Here is an 18,296-nt window from a genome sequence, read left to right as displayed (position 1 = left end):
TCTCTGGCTTTGGCATTTATGGTCTCATTGTGGCCCCCAAAAATCCAAAGGCTCCAGGACCCCATATATCACATGTTCTTCACAGGTTAAACACAGCTAAGCTTTAGAAAGAAAATTTTCACATGAGAATAAAGGACTATAGGAATGGTCCATCACCTGTATTTCTCAAATATGGCAATATCCTGAAACACAGAGAAAGGCTGGGGATTTTTAAACCTGGAGAAACCACAGAGACATTATATTTAAATACCTGTGTAATCTTTGCTGGATCCAGAACCTGAGGAAAAACAATGCTATAAAGGACATTACTAGAATGAATTGAAAGAAATGACATTAGTAGAAAGAATTGAAATATACATAGTAGATTAAATAAAATTTGTATTAATGTGATTTCCTAAAGTTGATAAGCTGATAAGTCAGCCACTCGACCGACTGAGCCACCGAGGAGCCCCAAGCGTCCAATTCTTGATTTCTGCTCAGGTCACGATCTTGGGGTCATGGGATTGAGCCCCAAATTGGGCTCAGCACTGAGCGTGAAGCCCGAATCAGATTCTCTTTCTCTCTCTCTCTCTCTCTCTCTCTCTCTCTCTCTGCCTCCTCCCTGTCTTGGGGAGGAAAAAAAAAATTAAACAGAAAGGAAGGAAGGAAGGAAAGAAGGAAGGAGGGAAGGAAGGGAGGGAGGGAGAAGTCTATCTTGGAAACACATTCTGAAAGACTCAGGGAAAGGGACCATGACATATGCAACTTATTGTCAAATATTCAGGAAAGAGATTAATATAGGGACACAGTAATGGGATAACATTTTTTAAAATACAGAAATTCATGCAACTTTTTTGTTTATTTTATTTCTTTTAATGTTTATTTGTTTTTGAGAGAGAGAGAGAGACAGAGAGAGAGAGAGAGAGAGAGAGAGGGAGGGCAGAGAGAGAGGGAGACACACAATCTGAAGCAGGCTCCAGGCTCTGAGCTGTCAGCACAGAGCCCCACGCAGGGCTCGAACTCACGAACCACGAGATCATGACCTGAGCTGAAGCTGGATGCTTAACCTACTGAGCAACCCAGGTGCCCCTCCAAATAAAATGTTTTAAAATACTGCCCACAAAGCACCAGATGACTCAGGCCTTAGAGATGCCAAATAAGAAATAAGTGGGAATGAAGGAGGCTATAAATAAGGGACTAGTTCCAGATCTGGGTAATTAGATGCACCCTCCCCCACTTCCTTAACTGAAGGGCTTCTACCCATCACTGAACAGCAAAATTGGTTTCCTTCTACCTCCTCCCCATCCCTGCACCCTGCCTCAAGCAGAGTGGACGGTTGGTAATTTATCACTGGAAAAGTGATAAAATTTATCACTGGAAAAATTTATCACTTTGAGCTCAGGGATCCAAGTAAAGCAGAGTATGCGGTGAGGTGCAGGGATTACCTGAAAGTGCCTTCAGAATGGGAGTTCCCCTCTTAGCACATACCTCAAGCACCCAATATTGCTTTAAAAACTCCAGCAACCAAGACAGTTACAGAAACCAAGACAGGACATCAGTGGGCCTTACCCATGAAAATTTTAAATTCCAGAGAAAAGCCCTCCAGATACAGGTATCTGAGTGTCCAGTCCCAAAAAGAAGCTTTCTACCCAACTCCTCTGAAGTAAATTACACATTGGTGCACAGAGTCTCCATATACCTAAGGTCTTATTCTAAAGATGGGAAGAAATCCAAAGTTCACTGTACACTTAAGAAAAGCCTAAAACATGGAAGACAAAGACTTGAAAATTGGAAAATTGTTCATAGGTAGGACAGAAGACAATCTTTAAAGAAATGTCCCAAAGAAGTGAACTAAAAGACAGAAAGAGAAAAGATTGGAAGCTAGAGGCTTAGCCCAAAAAGACAAGAATCCAACTGAATAAGTCCTCCAGAAGACAGAAGGGAGAAAAATTATTTTTTTAAAGTCTATTTATTTATTTTGAGAGAGAGAGAGAGATCGCGAGAGCAGGGAGGGGCAGTGAGAGAGAAGAGAGAGAATCCCAAGCAGGCTCCATGCTCAGCACAGAGCCCGATATAGGGCTGAATCCCACAACTGGGAGATCATGACCCCAGCCAATATCAAAAGCAGGATGCTTAACTGACTGAGCCTCCCAGGAACCCCAAGAAAAATTATTTTATAAACATATCATATGGTGTGGTCAGAAACCATATGAGCTTATCAACATAAAAAGGCCACTGAGTACTATGAACAAAAATGAAAGATCCACAATCAGGCAGTTCCACAGGAAATTTCAAAGAACCCAGCTGGAATAAAAAGAGAATTACTTACAGTATCGGAAGAAAAGCCACATAGGGAAATCAGAATTGCATGGGATTTCTCAGTAGCAGCTATGAAAGCCAGGTCATGAAGAATGCTGTCAAAATCCTAACAGAAAATTCTTTCCAAACCCGTATTCTCTACTTTGACAAACGATCATGAGAAAAAGAGAATGAAAACATTTTCGGGGGGGGTGCTCAGTCTGTTAAGTGTCCGACTTTGGCTCAGGTCATGCTCTCATGGTTGTCTGAGCCCCACGTCAGGCTCTGTGCTGACAGCTCAGAGCGTGGAGCCTGCTTCGGATTCTGTATCTCCCTCTCTGCCCTCCCCCCACTTGTGTTCTCTCTGAAAAATAAATAAATATTAAAAAAAAACATTTTCAGACATTTGAGGTCTCCAAAAATTGACCTCCCTTTCCCTTAGTGTTAGGAAACTCCTGGAGGATGTGTCACCACTAAAGTGAGAGAGAAAAACAAGAAAAAGTATAACTTAGCATACAGGAAATGGGGTCCTGGAATATGAGTGCATGGAATGGGAGCCCCTGGGGGGCAACTTTGCAGCAGATTCAGAAAACAAGTAGTCCATATTGAATACGAGGATGGAGGGCTGTCTTCAGGGGAATAAAGGCAATGATTGCTTGATGTTCTTGAGCACATAGCAAATGGGCATGAAATTTAGGATACAAAGGAAATCTGATCAATTAAAAATAATATGTGTAAATTTAAAACATATTTCCTGCATAAAGAACAAAATATTTTCCTGGAAATTTAACACAATTATAGTATCCTACTGGATACAACAGTTAACAATATTTATCTGGTCACATGTAATCATGTAAAGAATACAATTTACTGAATATTATGTTTGCAATGTACAATGATGTGCCATGTGTCATAATGTATAATAATAATGTAAAAACTGAATACTGATTTAACCATATATTATAAAGTAACTGTATTATGAGGATATGGGAAAACAGGGCTGGTGGTGAAAGCAGTATTCTCAGTTTCCCTTGTAAGAGGACGATGTTGTAAGGTCTTAAACTGATGATTCAATAAAATAATGATTAAAAGCATACTATTTAAAAATATGGAGATTAACACTGCAAGAAATGACTGCAGGAATTTAAAGCCACTACCTTTGCAAAGCAGGACTTGAGATAGATGGAGGTGGGGGGGAAGGGACTTATATTTTTGGTTATAAGATTTCTAGCAAAATCTGACATTTCAAAGTGCATGAATTACTCTGATAATTAAAATTCATTTAAGAAACATCCAAGATAAAAACAAGCATTCTTCAGAGGTTTGTGAAACCTGAGAAAGACTTGGATTGTTGTGAAATAAGTAGACAAAAAAAAAAAAAAAATGTACTCTGATTTCCATTTCCATGAATTTAACAAGAAGGTTTCTCCCATCACAAAATACCAAAATACCAAATCCTGGGTAAACTGGAGCAAATCTACTTTTATATGTCCTACTCAGCTCAAAAGAAAATAAAGATGGTCTGAAATAAATTTCTTAAGTGCTGAAACAAGAGTGGTGTGCCACCACAGAAGCCCTAGCTGCCCTAAAGTACGCCAAAACCAGAAACCAAGAGATGCGTGGGTTAACCGTCCACAGGACTGAGCAGGGCCTGGGCCTTGGAGAGCCAGGGCTACCTTCATGAGCAGTCAGCCAGAGTCCCACACTCAGAACCCCCTACCTTGGTTTAATATTCTATTGTCATCTTTCTTGAAATTCTTAATTTTATTTCTCAGCTTGTGTTTTCTAAGTTTATGGGACAGTGGAACAGGCATGTAAGAGTAGCCCGTGCAATCGCATGCCCATTGTTCTTGCTGACCCATTCATGCACAGCAGTCACAATGCCCCATGTGCACAGCACTCAGGTGGGCCTGCAGTGGTGGCAGCTGAGCAAGAGCCGGTACCCAGTACCTGAACATCCGAGTACGCAGAGGTGCTGACGGCCCCTAGAGGCTGTGCTTTACACGCTCACCAAAGTCCTTCGGACACAGGGAAGGCAACGGGGTTCTAAGAAACATGGACGGCCAAGGAACCTATCTGTCCTAGCCTTCCTTATTCAATTACTTCCCTGTATTAGTCAAGTGCTTAGTGGCAATGATAACACAGAAGGAAAGATAGGGCAGCCCATAGTTCTTTCTCCTTTCGGCTCTTTTCATACAACGATGAGCTGAAGGTAGGAATCAGGGGAGAAAATGTACCTGTCAAAAAGTGAAATTAAAACTGTTGACTTAGCGGGGCCCCTGGGTGGCTCAGTTGGTTAAGCGTCCGACTCTTGATTTTGGCTCAGGTCATGACATCACGGTTCATTGGATTGAGATCGAGCCCCGAGTTGGGCTCTGCACTGATAGCATGGAGCCTGCTTGGGAGTCTCTCTCTCTCTCACACGCTCTCTCTCTCTCTCTCAAAATAAATAAACTTAAAGCAACTGCTCAGTTAGGTTTCTGCAGTGCTTCCACAGCATAGGTAAGAAAGAACTACATATGCATATATCGTCTATGAAGGCTAAATTGTGTAATTTGGTAATTTTGCATTTAAATGAAAAGCTCTTACATTTGCACTTAAAACTCACCTTGTACAGTATAAAAGTGAACGATAAAATTCATGCTAATCGTGCAAAATTTTAATTTTTCTTCACTTAGAACAACGGTCAAAAGCAAATAAAAAATACCCTGACAAGTTGAAAGACAGACTTTGAGAGGAAAAAAAGGAAAAGGTTTTATATCTGAGTACTGTTAACACCACTTTTCTCTTGCTTTTCAAACAAAGGACTCCCCATTCTCACTTTGCCCTGGGCCCTGTAAGTTATGGAGCTGTGCCTGGACATTTTTCCTGATTAACTTAAAGCTATGCGTGTGAAAAGTTTGAGGTGAGAAGGTCATCTTCCTCATCCTCTAATAGGCACCAATGTTTTTATTGTTTTTAATTAACAAGTGACTTAGACTGGGTCCCCAGAAGCAGACTCTGAGAGGGAAGCTGTTCTCAGACAATCTGGGGGAGCTGGAACTGGAAGGAGGCCAGAAGGAAAGTGCAATTTCAAGGAAAGTCCCCTGAAGTCAATGAAGTCACTTAAGGGTGAATCACAGGGGAGCTGTATAGAATCAAAAGGCATGCCTTTGAGTTGCTCAAGCAAGGCTAGACTGTGGTTGTCTGTACACTGCATCTGTCAGTTACTTAAAAGCTGGGTGGGGACAGGAACAGGAACCACCAGTCACGTCTGGCTCCCCAGGCCACAAGCAAAGCTGTCTCTGGTAGCCTGAAGTCACCCTAGTAACAAGGAGACACAGGTGCTGACCGCTGCAGGGCCAAGCACCCTAGGTGCCAGAAAGCATAAAACATAAATACATTCTAATAAAACTACCTGAAGCATCAGAAATGTAGCAAACAAAAAGTGCTCCTCCAGAGAAGGGTAACCCTGATATCAATTCGATTTGATGTGTGTTCTTCCAGGTCATTTTCTGTGCTGTCACGGTCCACAAATATTTACACGTGCCCACTGTGTGTCCACTAGAGGCTGCAGATATGTAAGATGGACTTGGTCTCTGCTCTCACACATCTTTTTTTAATGTTTATTTAGAGACAGCACACGTGCGCAAGTGGGAAGGGGCAGAGAGAGAGGTGGAGAGAGAATCCCAAGCAGGTTCTGCATTGTCAGCACGGGAGGCCAGCTCGGGGCTCTAACTCATGAACCGGTAAAAGCATGACCTGAGCTGAAATCAACAGTCCGTCGCTTAACCGACTGAGCCACCCGGAGCCCCTGCTCTCACACATCTTACATTTCTGTGGGCATAGTGTTTTCTGACCATCTTGCATCTCACCTGTTTCACTTTCAAATATATTTTGGATAGCTTGCTACATCAACATATGCAGATTTGCTACATATTTTATTGGCCACATAACATTCCATAAAGTGGATATGGGGTAATTCATTTCATTCATTTAATTCAATGCCTTTTGATTAACCAGTGATTCCTAAAAGAAAATACCTGAGAAGAAAATAAAGCAAGTATCTTCTTCAGATCTGTGTGTGAGTATATTCTCTGAGGCTGACCAACAGAGGATCACTGTTTTAGGATGAAGACATGTAGGGAAAGGTAGAGCAATCTACCTAAAGTTACACCTAAGATTATTCTGTCTGGGTGAGGATGAGCAGAGATCTGGAGTCAGGCCAAACCGAGCACAAAGGCCATAGTAATGTGAGGAAACTGAACAGGTGTTGCAATTAGAAACTATTATGAATCTTTGGAGGAAGTTTAAGTCATATACGTTTGGAGGAACTTTAAGGTGTATATTGTATGATTTCCAGTTATTAGTTTGCCATGCAATCCTCTGATGCATAATAATAATACAGATGAGGAAAATAAAGACCAAGGGTGCATACCCAGAAACCTGGATTTGAACTTTAGTCTGACTCCTCATTCTTTAGCTTTTCCAAACACAGTGCTGCCTGCACTTTTGCTAAATTGTCAGCTTTTAAGTGGCAGAGTATAAATTGGTTTGCATTTTACTGCCTGGCCCAGGAGAGGGTGAGAGACCATGATTATGGAAAATGAAAACTGTTTATCAACAGGATGAGGCTGTAGGGGAGAAAGTTAATTCTTTATTTTTCAGTACATTTTAAAATAGAAATGTAACATGCATTTGGGAACAGGTGCACAAATTAGAAATATCAGTGAGTTTTGGGGCGCCTGAGTAGCTCCCTTGGTTAAGTGTCCGACTCTTCATTTCAGCTCAGGTCACGATCTCACGGTTAGTGAGTTCAAGCCCTGTATCAGGCCCTGCACGAACAGCACTGAACCTGCTTGGGATTCTCTCTCTCTCTCTCTCTCCCAAAAATAAATAAATAAACATAAAAAAAGTATCAATGAGTTTTTATAAAGAACACCTGTGTAACCAGATCTTTGCACTATTACTAGCAACCCAAAGCTCCATCAAGATCCACCACAATCCTGAGCCTATCATCATGGATTTATTTCACCTGATTCAGAACTTTAAAAATGGAATCACATCGGGTGGTAGGCAGCTTCTAAATGAGTTCCATTGACCTCTACTTCCTGGTATTGATGTCCTTGTGTAATTCCCTCCCCTTGAGTATGGCCTGGAACTAGTGACTTATAACAACAGAATGCGCAAAAAGTGATGGGACGGCACTTTCAAGGCTAGGTTACAAAGATCCTACCTTGTCCTCCCTCTTACTCCCTCTGATAGAAGACAGCTGCCATGTCATGAGCTGTACTATCAGAGACTCTGCGGCAAGGAGGTCACAGACCCAGCCAGGGAACGACTGAGGCTCTCAGCCTAGTCGCCTGCGAAGAAGGAATCCTGTCCAGGACAAAACAAGCACACCTGGAAGCAGATCCTCCCTCGTTCAGTTTTCAAACAAGATGACAGCCCCAGCTGACACTCTGAATGGCAGCACTGAGGCAGAGGCACCCGCCTAAGCCACACCTGGGCTCCTGAGCCACAGAATCTGAGATAAATAAATGCATGTTTTAAGCTGCTAAATGTTGTGGTAATCTGTGATGGAGCAACAGATAATATGTGGTATGCACGCATTTGCATCAGGCTCCTTTCACTCAGCATGAAATTTGTGATTCAGCTGTGTTTTTGCATGCAGCAAGAGTTAATTCACTTTCGTTGTCTTCCAGTGCATAAAGTTACAATTTATTTATTCTGCTCTTGATAGATACCTGAGCTATTTCTAGTTTGGGGCTATTTAAATAGTGCTTCTTTGAACACTCTTCCGCATGTCTCTTGGGACATACATACACACACATGTCCTGAGTGTATACTAGGAGTGCAATGGCCAGGTCACCAGCAGCACACGGGACTTCCAGATGCTCCCCATCTTCATCAGCTCCATTTTCAACGTGACCATTATGGTGCACATATAGTGGCATCCCGTTATGGTTTTAATATCCCTGATTAATTCGTGTTTTAAATGTTTAATTAAATTACTTAATTTTCACTCCCCTCATTAGGATGGGCACTTTGTCATGGTGTTTTATTTTGTTTTGTTTTATTTTGGTGATTTTGCATATTCTATTCTGTGAAGTGCTTATAAGCTTTGCCTATTTTTTTGTTGGGTTGTCTTTTTCTGGAATCAATTACTTTTTCTGGAACCAAGTTCTTGCCAGAAGTAGATATCGAAAGAATCTTTTCTCATTCTTTGATTTGCCTTTCCACTCTTTAGTGATCATTTTGTTGACCATCTAGTTCAACAATCCATCTAGAGTTGACTTTGGGGTTTTTTTGTTTTTTGTTTTTAATATTTATTTTGAGAGAGAGAGTGTATGAGCAGCAGGAGAGGCAGAGAGAGAGAGGGAGAGAGAGAATCCCAAGCAGGCTCCACGCTGTCAGTGCAGAGCCCAACATGGGGTTGCATCTCATGAACCATGAGATCATGACCTGAGCTGAAACCAAGAGTTGGATGCTTAACCAACTGAGCCACCCAGGTGCCCCTGGAATGGACTTTTGTATATGGAGTGAGAGAAGGATCAATATTTTTTTCCACAAATGACACATAAGCATTTATTGAAAAAAAAATCCTTTATCCATTATATTGTCATCTTTGTCATAAATGAAGTGACCTTATCTCTCTGGGTAGGGACCAAACCTTCTGTTTTCTTCCGTTGCTCTATTTCTATTCTTGTATCATACCACATTGTTTTAATTATCATACCTTTAATGAGTCATGTTGTCTGGTAGTTTACTCTAACTTTGTTCTGAAAGGGCGGGCCTACGCCAGCCGACTCCATCTTGTTCTGTGTCCTTCACCTTGACCACACCTCCTCCCCTTGAGTAACCCCCCCCTCACCTGCCTAACAGGACTCGACCCTTCCCCAGGACCCTTCCCCAGCCAATCGGCTGAGGCCATAGCCATTACCTCACCAACTGCCCCCAGGCCCCAATAAAACCTTTGTCCTTTTGAAACTCGCTCTCTTTCCCTGGTATCTCACCGCTGCGTCGGTGCAGGTAGGGGATTGAGCTCGAGCTAGCTCGAATAAAGGCTCTTTGCTTTTGCATCGGACTCGGCTCCCTAGTGGTCTTTGGGGATCACGAATTCTGGGCATAACAGTTCTTCTTTTTCATGCCTTACTATGACTGACCTTAAGAATCTCCAAATAGGGGTGCCTGGGTGGCTCAGTCAGTTGAACATCTGAATCTTGATTTTGGCTCAGGTCATGATCACAGAATCATGGAATCGAGCCCCGCATCCATGTTCAGCACCAAGCCTGTTTAAGATTCTCTCTCTCTCCCCCTCTTCTCCTTTCCCCCATTCATCCATTCATTCATTCTCTCTCTCTTTCTCAAAATAATTTTAAAATCCTCTGTTCTGAGAGGAACAGCTAAAATTAACAATTCAGGAAACAACAGATATTGGCGAGGATGCAGAGAAAGCGGAACCCTTTTTGCACTGCTGGTGGGAATGCAAACCGATACAGCTGCTCTAAAAAACAGTATGGAGTTTGCTCAAAAAATTACAAATAGAACTACCCTATGAGCCAGCAATTGCACTACTAGGTATTTAACCAAAAGCTATAGAAATGCTGATTCGAAGGGGCACATGCACCCCAATGTTTATAGCAGCATTATCAACAATAGCCAAATTATGGTAAAAGCTCAAATGTCCATCGACTGATGAATGGATAAAGATGGGGTATGTATAAAATGCAATATTACTCAGCAATCAAAAAGAATGAGATTTTGGAGCACCTGGGTGGCTCAGTCAGTTGAGCGTCCAACTTCAGCTCAGGTTATGATCTCAGGGTTCATGAGTTCGAGCCCCACATCGGGCTCTGTGCTGACAGCTCAGGGCCTGGAGCCTGCTTTGGATTCTGTGTCTCCCTCTCTTTCTGCTCCTCCCCCGCTCACACTCTGTCTCTCTCTCTCAAAAATAAATAAACTTAAAAAAAAAAGAATGAAATCTTGCCATTTGTGACAACATGGATGGAAACTCTTAAATACAGAAAATAAACTGAAGGTTGCTGGAGGGGAGGTTGGTGGGGGGGGTGAGCTAAATGGGTGATTAGCATTAAAGAGGGCACTTATTGGGATGAGCACTAGGTATTATATGTGAGTGATAAATCACTAAATTCTACTCCTGAAACCATTATTACACTATATGTTAACTAACTTGGATTTAAATAAAATTAAAAAATTTTTTAAGTATTTAAAAATTTAAAAAATAATTAAAAAAAGAGTCTCCATGTAAATTTTAGATTCAGCTTGTCAATTTACAGAAGGAATTCTGATTCCTATTGCACTGAATCTGTAGAAAGTTTGAAGATTACCGATTTACAATATTGAATCATGCAATCAATGACCCATGATATACCAGTCCATTTATTTATGTCTGATTTATCTCAGTAAAGTTTTTCAGTTTTCTGTGTAGAGTTTTCATAAACTTTTTGTTATATTTATTCCTAGGTGCTTGATTTTTTAAAACATTTTTGTTATAAGTTACAGACTCAGGAAACCACAAAAGGTAAATAGATAGCTTAATGATCTTATAAGACAAGTACCCTTGTAATCACACCCAATGCAAGAAATAGCACTTTGCCTGAAGCCCCTCCTTGTGTCCTGATATAATTTCTTTCTTCCAAAAAGTAATCATTTTCCTGACTTTTATAACTGACTCATCCTTAAATTTCTTTATAAATGTATCATCCAAGGTTGCCTCCCTAGACAGCATGGTTTAGTTTTCTTGTTTTAAATAATGACTTTTTCTCTTGTAATCTGTAAGTCATCTTTCCATCCTTTTACTGCCCTTCAATCTATCTGTTGAAGAATGCAGGCCACTTGACCTGTAGAGTTCCCCACAATATGGATCTTGCTGAGTACATGTTCATGGTGCAGCTACACATGTTCCTCTGTCCTCTATATTTCCTACAAAATAAGAAACTGCTCAGTCCTTTTGGGAAGACTATAGACTGTGGCGTATTATTTCCTCGGATAATATCTGGTTATCTCTCTTTATGTGATATTGGCAGCCGCTGATACTCAGTGAATACACAACTTTTTCATTCAATCACCAGAACCCCCATTTCTTCTAGTTAATCTTGCATTTCTGAATTCTGCCAGATCCCAACATGAACTTATCAGAGACTGCAAAATTGTGATATTCCAACTTGATCACTTCTTTTCCATTTATTGGCAGAAATACTTTTATGAAGAGATCTATCCCCTCATCTATAATTTGGTTACACAATGATATAGTTCACAATGGAAAGGCAGGATAAAAACTTGGTTATTCTCCCACCCCACCCAATCCCACCCCTACTATTTAAAAAATCCATTTTCATTATGATGAATGTTTCCCAATTACCCTCATACGTTGACTTTTTTTTGTTGTTGTTGGTATCCATAGAAACCTGTGGATTTAAACATAGTTGATGGGTTTCAATTCATTGTAATTTTATCCTACTGAAGTTCAAAATGTTCTATTGTCCACAGAGAGCCTCTGCACATTTGGCTCCTGAATCCTTTTGAAATGACCTTAGTACTCTTTGATAACTTGTCATTTGGTATCACAAAATTTTCCAAGTTCATCTCACACAGATGCACCACAGACCTGAAATCAGCCATATCAAGACCATAATCTGGGCCCTATGGATGTCTTTTGTTATCGGGTTGGTCACTGGTTCTAGGCCTATTCACAGACAGAGATAGGATGTGTGTGTGTGTGTGTGTGTGTGTGTGTGTGTGTGTGTGTGTGACAAATATATATGACATATATTTGTTATATTTAATCATATACATAGATAGTATATGGTTTTATATAAATTTATAGTTATACAGAAATTGACCTAAATTTCTATATAAATACGGTTAAAATACTTTATGAATTACAGATAATTCTAATCCTAATTCAGCACTCCAGTTTTAAGTAAACCTCCTCTATATTATCTCCGTATTCTTTTTCTTACATCCTGAGAACCCTATCGCCCTAGCTCATAGTAGATGTTATAACTATAATAATCCATAATTTCTCATTCGTCCTATTCCATATGACTCATAGAACAGACTCGGAATTGCAATTTCAATGTTATGTTTAATAAACAATGCTTGAAAACACTTTTAACTTCATTTGGTGTTTGTTCAATCCTCTCTGTCATTTATAGGACTGATACCTGCATTGTCAGAGCACACAGCCATTAGAAGTGATACTCTTTCCTGTGTAACCCTCATTTACTTCTCATTCTAGAAGCAGCAGTTATGCTTAATGCTCAATAGCAGTACTTATATTGATTGTCTCCTGCCATTTTGGCAAGTGGAGTGTGAGGGGATATGATGCCAGCATAGGTCTTAAATGGGCTTAAGTGGGCTCTCCTCTTGTGTTTCAGTGGCCAAGGTGAGAAGAGTGTGCCCTAGGAGCTGCTGCCCCACGGTTGAGCCCTTGAGTCAGATATGTGGGACAGACCTCAAATGGACCCAACCATGGAGCAAAACTAGACATCTGGAGGTCTAAAACAGAGTCACTACAGCTAATCCTCAAATCAAAAAATCCCAAATTCTTGTTGATGTCACTGAGCTTTAGGATGATTTTCTTCCACATTATTACAGTATGAGTGGACTAACAGAATATCTTCCAAATTACTGTTACCTAGATGGCTACCACTGTGCCTATATATGAGGCAACTGCGTACTCAGAAATTTTGAGAATTCTTGAACTCTTGGTGCCTCTCCAGAATATTTCACATGGTTAAAGTTTCCCCCAAACAAGTCTGGTAATGTGCCATAAAGACATCTCCCTAAACTTTTATTAAATATAAAGTAGAGTTCTATTTATTTTCTGCTTGTATGTAGTTAAGACGCTTTTTATGAATATAAAAGGATGAAAAATTGTACAGGAACATCTTTTTAGCTAGCTGTTATTCACAGGGGAAAATTACAATCAAAATGGGCATTTCACTGAAAGTAGAGCACTGATGCCCCCAGTGTCTCTCAATGCCAAGTAAACAAAGGCACTTAATAAGTATGGAAACCTGCTCTCTCCATTAGAGAGGGAGAACAAGTTGTTCTTAAGTGGTGGAGGGATGCTCTTAGCAACTATTTGCAACGCTCTGTGAGCTTAGTTATTATGTTGCTATGAAGCAGCCTATTGTCCAAGTGTAACTACAGAACCTTGAAAAGTAGAGAAGGAGAGAAAGGGCTGGGGAACTCATTTCATTCATCCATTCATTCATTCATCCATTCATTCACCAAATATTTACTGACCAGGTTGACCATGTGTATAGCACCATGGTAAGAAGTGCACAGAGCACAGAGTTGTATCCGCACTCTATGAGAGCTTAGATACCAGCGGCGAAGATAAAATGTAGATGCCTTATGGCAGCTCCAGACGTATCCTACTAAACTGTTCGCAAGTTCGGAGAAGAGAAGGGATCCGTATCTTGCTTGGATTCTCAGTGAGGTTTTCCCAGAGAAGGAGACATAAGAGTGGTGACTACAAGAGTTTTTAATATTATAATACACGAGCTGGAAGGGAGCAAAGATGTAGAGATAATTAGACTCATCGATTAAAAACAAGTCTGGAGGGGCACCTGAGTGGCTCAGTTGGTTAAGCATCTGACTCTTGATTTCAGCTCAGGTCATGATCTCACAGTTTATGAACGGAGCCCCGCATCAGGCTCTGTGCAGACAGCACAAAAACTGCCTGGGATTCTCTGTCCCTCTCTCTTTGCCTCTCCCTCCTTCTCTCTTTCTCTCAATAAATAAATAAAAAACTTTTTTAAAAGTCCAGAACGTGAAACTAAAGCCAGGTTATGGAAAGTTTTAAATGTCATTCGTAAACATTTGGGCTTTACTGTGTTGGCAAGATGTGGCAATGGAAGGTTTGGAACAGGGCGACAGCATGATCTATGAGCCTTGGGAGGTGTAATAAATGATGTTAAGTTGAGCCTGAATGTGGTATTCTCTGAAGCAAGCATGATAATCCACACGTAAAATAATAAATAGTGGAATTGGAGTAATGGCAAAGCAGATAGAAGGAAGGAGTAGCCGGCATGCTGTAAGGGAAAAACTGCCAGGGCTTGCTCATTGATTAGGTCCATTCACTTGTTCATTCAACAAGTGTTATAACTAGTGCTTCAGTTACATGTAGCATGTAGTAACTGCGCTAGTCCCCGGAGATGCAAGAGGAAGTAAAACAATGTGATCTCTTCCTCATGGACCCTATAGTCAATATCTATCTTAAAACGGCTGTGAAATGTGATGAAGGCCTGAATGAAGAAGAGGTACATGGTGTTTGGAGAGCTCAGGCCAGGGGGCCTGATGAGTTGAGTAGGTAAGGGAATGCTTCCTTGACAATGTGATACATGAGCTGAGAAGGATGAAGAGACATTAAGCACATACAGACCAGAGGGAAGGATATTTCATGTAGAGGGAAGAGCATGGAGAATGAGCCATGAAGCATGTAGGCCTGAAAGGAGTCCACTGTGGGCCAGATTCTTGAATACAAAAGGGTGCAGGATGAGACTGCAGAGATCATGCCCCCATCATGCTCAGGGGATGCAGTGCCCTGTAGACCAGGGCACTCAAAGTGCCAGTGTGCAATGAGATAAGGAGCCTGTTCTCGAATGTAACTCAGCACACTGCCACTTTCATCAAGAAAGTCCTGCCTGCTGAACGAATGAGTATGTTTGGTGCAGGCTTGGTTTACATTCTGAAGCCAGCTCTTTATCTTATAAAACAGTAGCAGTTCTCACCCAGCAGCTAGTCTGTGACTCCACACTGAGGAGCAGTATTTTAGACCATTGTGAGGAGGGCTGCCTTTATGCTAAGGGCAACGGGAAGTCATGGAAGGATTTGAACAGGAAGTGGTGGTGGCTGCACTACAGAGCATGGACTGGAAGGCAGCCAGAGTTCGTGGAGAGAAGATGAAGAGGGGCGCCAGGGTGGCTCAGGCATTTAAGCCGCTGACTTTTGATGTCAGCTCAGGTCATGATCTCCTCGGTGGTGAGTTTGGCCTCTGAGTCAGGCCCTGTTCTGACAGCGGGAAGCCTGCTTTGATTCTTTCTCTCCCCCTCCCGCTCGTTCTCTCTAAACAAACAAACAAACAAACAAACTTAAAACGATGAGGAAGTCTGTGTCTGAAAACCTATTTTCCCACTGAAATAAGAGGTATCATACCTCCTCATACCTCTTCAGGTCAGAGAGCAGGGACACAGAGTCTAGTGGTGACACGAGAAGAGTGGAGGAGATTTGGAAGAGCCATTGTGAGCAGCTTATGGGAGTGGAAAAAAAGAAATGGGAAGCACATGACAGTTAAAATAAGACAGGACTGGATCCAACAAACTCATTGCTCTGAAAGCAGGTCCAGAGAAGATCAGTGTTGGAGATGAGCAGAGAGCATCTGCACTGAGGCTCCATGGGAAGGTAAGCTGGGTTCGACGTCGGGGTATAATGTTGTCAGGATGAACCAGGAGTGAAGTACAGTGAATAAGAGGTAAAACAATCCCACTCGCCCAGCGGATGCTGTCAAAAACCAAACTCCGCCCACTGAATAAAACAAAACAGAAAGATGAGTGTGTTGCAAGGCTTTCAACCTCCAACCTGGGAAACTCAAAGCGAGGAGAGCAATCAATTCTGAGTCGCTCACAGGTTAAGGGATTTTTATAGGGTGATGCATAAGTTATTTGGTTTTTTCAGCGGATTGGTTGCCTACTGGTCTTCTATTTTATTTGGATCAGGGTAGCTGAGTCAAGGGAACAAGGAAGTCCAGAGAAGGGATGATCAGACTTGGCATTTGGGGATTGGCTGGCGTGCTCTGCTAATCTCTGAGAAGAGCTACACGTTCCTGTAACTTAGATTAAGTTTCCCGTATGTGCGGCAATTGAAATCTCCATTCCGTCCCTAACAAAAATGATTTACACTTTAGCTTGGTTCTACAGTGGAAGAGGAATGCTGTAAACATAATGCCTAAGGCCTGACCAAAGGACTATCACTGTTCTAGAAAATGCATACAAACACAGGTTCTGAGGCCAATTATCTGAGTTCTACTTACTTAGCTGTAAGGTACCTAACTTCCTCTGCCTTGGTTTCCCCTTTTGTAAAGTAGATATACAACCGTTACGTTCCTTGGCGAGTTGTTAAGAAAATTAAATTATTTCATACTTAAACAATGCTTAAAAGGATGCCTAGGAGACAGAAAGCACTAATTATGAGAGAGTTAACCGTCGCTGTCAATACAAAACAAAGTGACTATTAGTAATCACAACAATGTCCTGAATTCATGGAAGTCTTTACAACATGCCTACAACCGCGTGAGGTAAGTAGAAACAACACAAGTGAAGAGTTACTTGTAGAAATTGATACAGACAGCAAAGATTTAATGCACATGCACGGCAGCGGATATTCACTCGGTCGTTTGCACATCCCTCACCAGGGGTCCTCTCTCCTGGGCGGTGCAAGCATAGACACTTGTCAGAAGTTTAGACTACTTTGTAAATGTGATGCTACGTCCGTCTCTCCCTTTAATTCGATCAACCAGTTAAATCCTTTTCTGCAAACCCCAAATTCCGAAAACAGCCTACCTTTCGCACCTTCCTCGCCTCGAACGTCCCGCCTCGAACGTCCCGCCTCTCGTCCTCAGGCCCCGTCCCCAGGAGAGGCGGGGCCTGCGTCCGGACGCACAGCGAGCGCGCTGACGTCTCCGCGCCCCGCCCCCCACAGGCCCCGCCCGTCGGCTTGAACTGCAGCCCCGCGCCGCGGAGGACGGTGAGGCGGGAGCCAACGGCCGGCGCCGCTGGGCTGGGGGCGGCGCGCGAGCGCGGCGTCGGGGGGCCTAGCTGGGGCCGGGGACTGTGAGTCTTCTGGCCGAGCCGCCGCTCCTGCGCAGCCGTGGGATCGCAGCAGTCGGGCCTTCGACGACCCGGCGTTCTGGGGCGCCAGCGGGCATTGTCTCCGCCGCCGGCGTCCCCCGAGGCCGTCCCCGGGCCATGATCGACTCGGTGAAGCTGCGCCGCGACAGCGCGGCCGACTTCTTCTCACACTACGAGTACCTATGCGCGCTGCAGGACTCAGTGCCGCTGCCCTCGGTGCGCGCCTGCCTGCGGGAGGGCGTGCTGGACTTCAATGCAGACCGCCTGCGCGTCGTGGACTGGGCGCCCCTCCTGAGCACCCTCAAGATTAACAAAGATCTGCCCCTAATCTCCATCAAGAGCTTCTTCCAGTCGTGGCTTGGCGAAACAGGTTTGTAGTTCCCGCCAACAGTGGTCCTCGTGTCGGTGCCGCGGCGCGAGATTTTAGACGGTGCCAGGTGGAGGCTGGGCGCAGGCATGGGTGTGCCCTGCCCGGGTATGTGTGCAGCACACGGGGCGTGCGGCCTAGGACTCTGACCAGCTCGGGGGGCCCGGGGTGAGTCACTTAAGGCCTGCGGGTCTCAGCGGTCTCTTTCGTAATATAAACTAACAGGACGTGCTGTGCCTGGCGATTACAAAGATGCACCAAGTTAATGCTTGTAGAGCGCTTAGCGCAGTTTGGGACATAATTAAGCATTCGACGTATGTTACCTGTTGGGTTACCTTGGTTTCTCCCATGCCTTCATACACTCGCCCACAGAGCCCAGATCTGCACCTGGGGCCCAGAGCTGTCTAGCACGCACGATTGGATACCCCACTTCACCCTTAATCCAGACTAAACCCTATGATTTAGTCTGATACAGAACAAAGCATTAGGAAAACTGATACATCCCAGCCTTTTGCACCATTTGCTTTTGAATAAGACATGGCTGTTAATCAAAAAAACGTTTTTGTTTTGTTTGTTTGTTTAATCACACATAGTGGAAAGAGCAGAGATGGGAAGGCAGCCTAGGGTTTGAATTCCAGGGTTTACACTCTGTGTGGTGGGAGCAAGTTACTTTTAAACTACAATCCCCACACTTGTAAATTAACATTTCCATGGGTTGTTAAAGAGTACACTTAACTGTGGTGAGCACCGAGTAATGTATAGAATTCTCAAATCACTATAATGTACACCTG

At 42.8% G+C, this 18,296-nt stretch overlaps 1 protein-coding gene and 1 long non-coding RNA gene across 10 annotated transcripts in view; one reads left to right on the top strand and one right to left on the bottom strand.

The window, feature by feature from the left end:
• The window catches only part of LOC128312230 (uncharacterized), a 90,242-nt gene extending 73,293 nt beyond the window's left edge, over positions 1-16,949 (bottom strand). Inside the window, exon 1 of the long non-coding RNA XR_008291246.1 lies at positions 16,851-16,949. This is a non-coding gene — a long non-coding RNA (uncharacterized LOC128312230). The remainder of the gene's footprint in view (positions 1-16,850) is intronic.
• Positions 16,950-16,990: 41 nt separating this feature from the next.
• Positions 16,991-18,296, top strand: part of CEP78 (centrosomal protein 78) — a 34,167-nt gene continuing 32,861 nt past the window's right edge. For all 9 annotated transcript variants that reach the window (XR_008291245.1, XM_053205238.1, XM_053205239.1 and 6 more), the window contains exon 1: positions 16,991-17,508. Coding sequence is in view for 8 of the 9 variants with exons in the window: in XM_053205238.1 (XP_053061213.1) it covers positions 17,256-17,508 (253 nt within the window). In the remaining variant the exon portion in view is untranslated. The remainder of the gene's footprint in view (positions 17,509-18,296) is intronic.

Source organism: Acinonyx jubatus, chromosome D4, assembly GCF_027475565.1.
Source record: "Acinonyx jubatus isolate Ajub_Pintada_27869175 chromosome D4, VMU_Ajub_asm_v1.0, whole genome shotgun sequence".
In the NCBI taxonomy this organism is placed as follows: Eukaryota; Metazoa; Chordata; class Mammalia; order Carnivora; family Felidae; genus Acinonyx; species Acinonyx jubatus.
The sequence above is the reverse complement of the archived record's forward strand: the minus strand, read 5'-3'. Positions and strand labels throughout refer to the sequence as shown.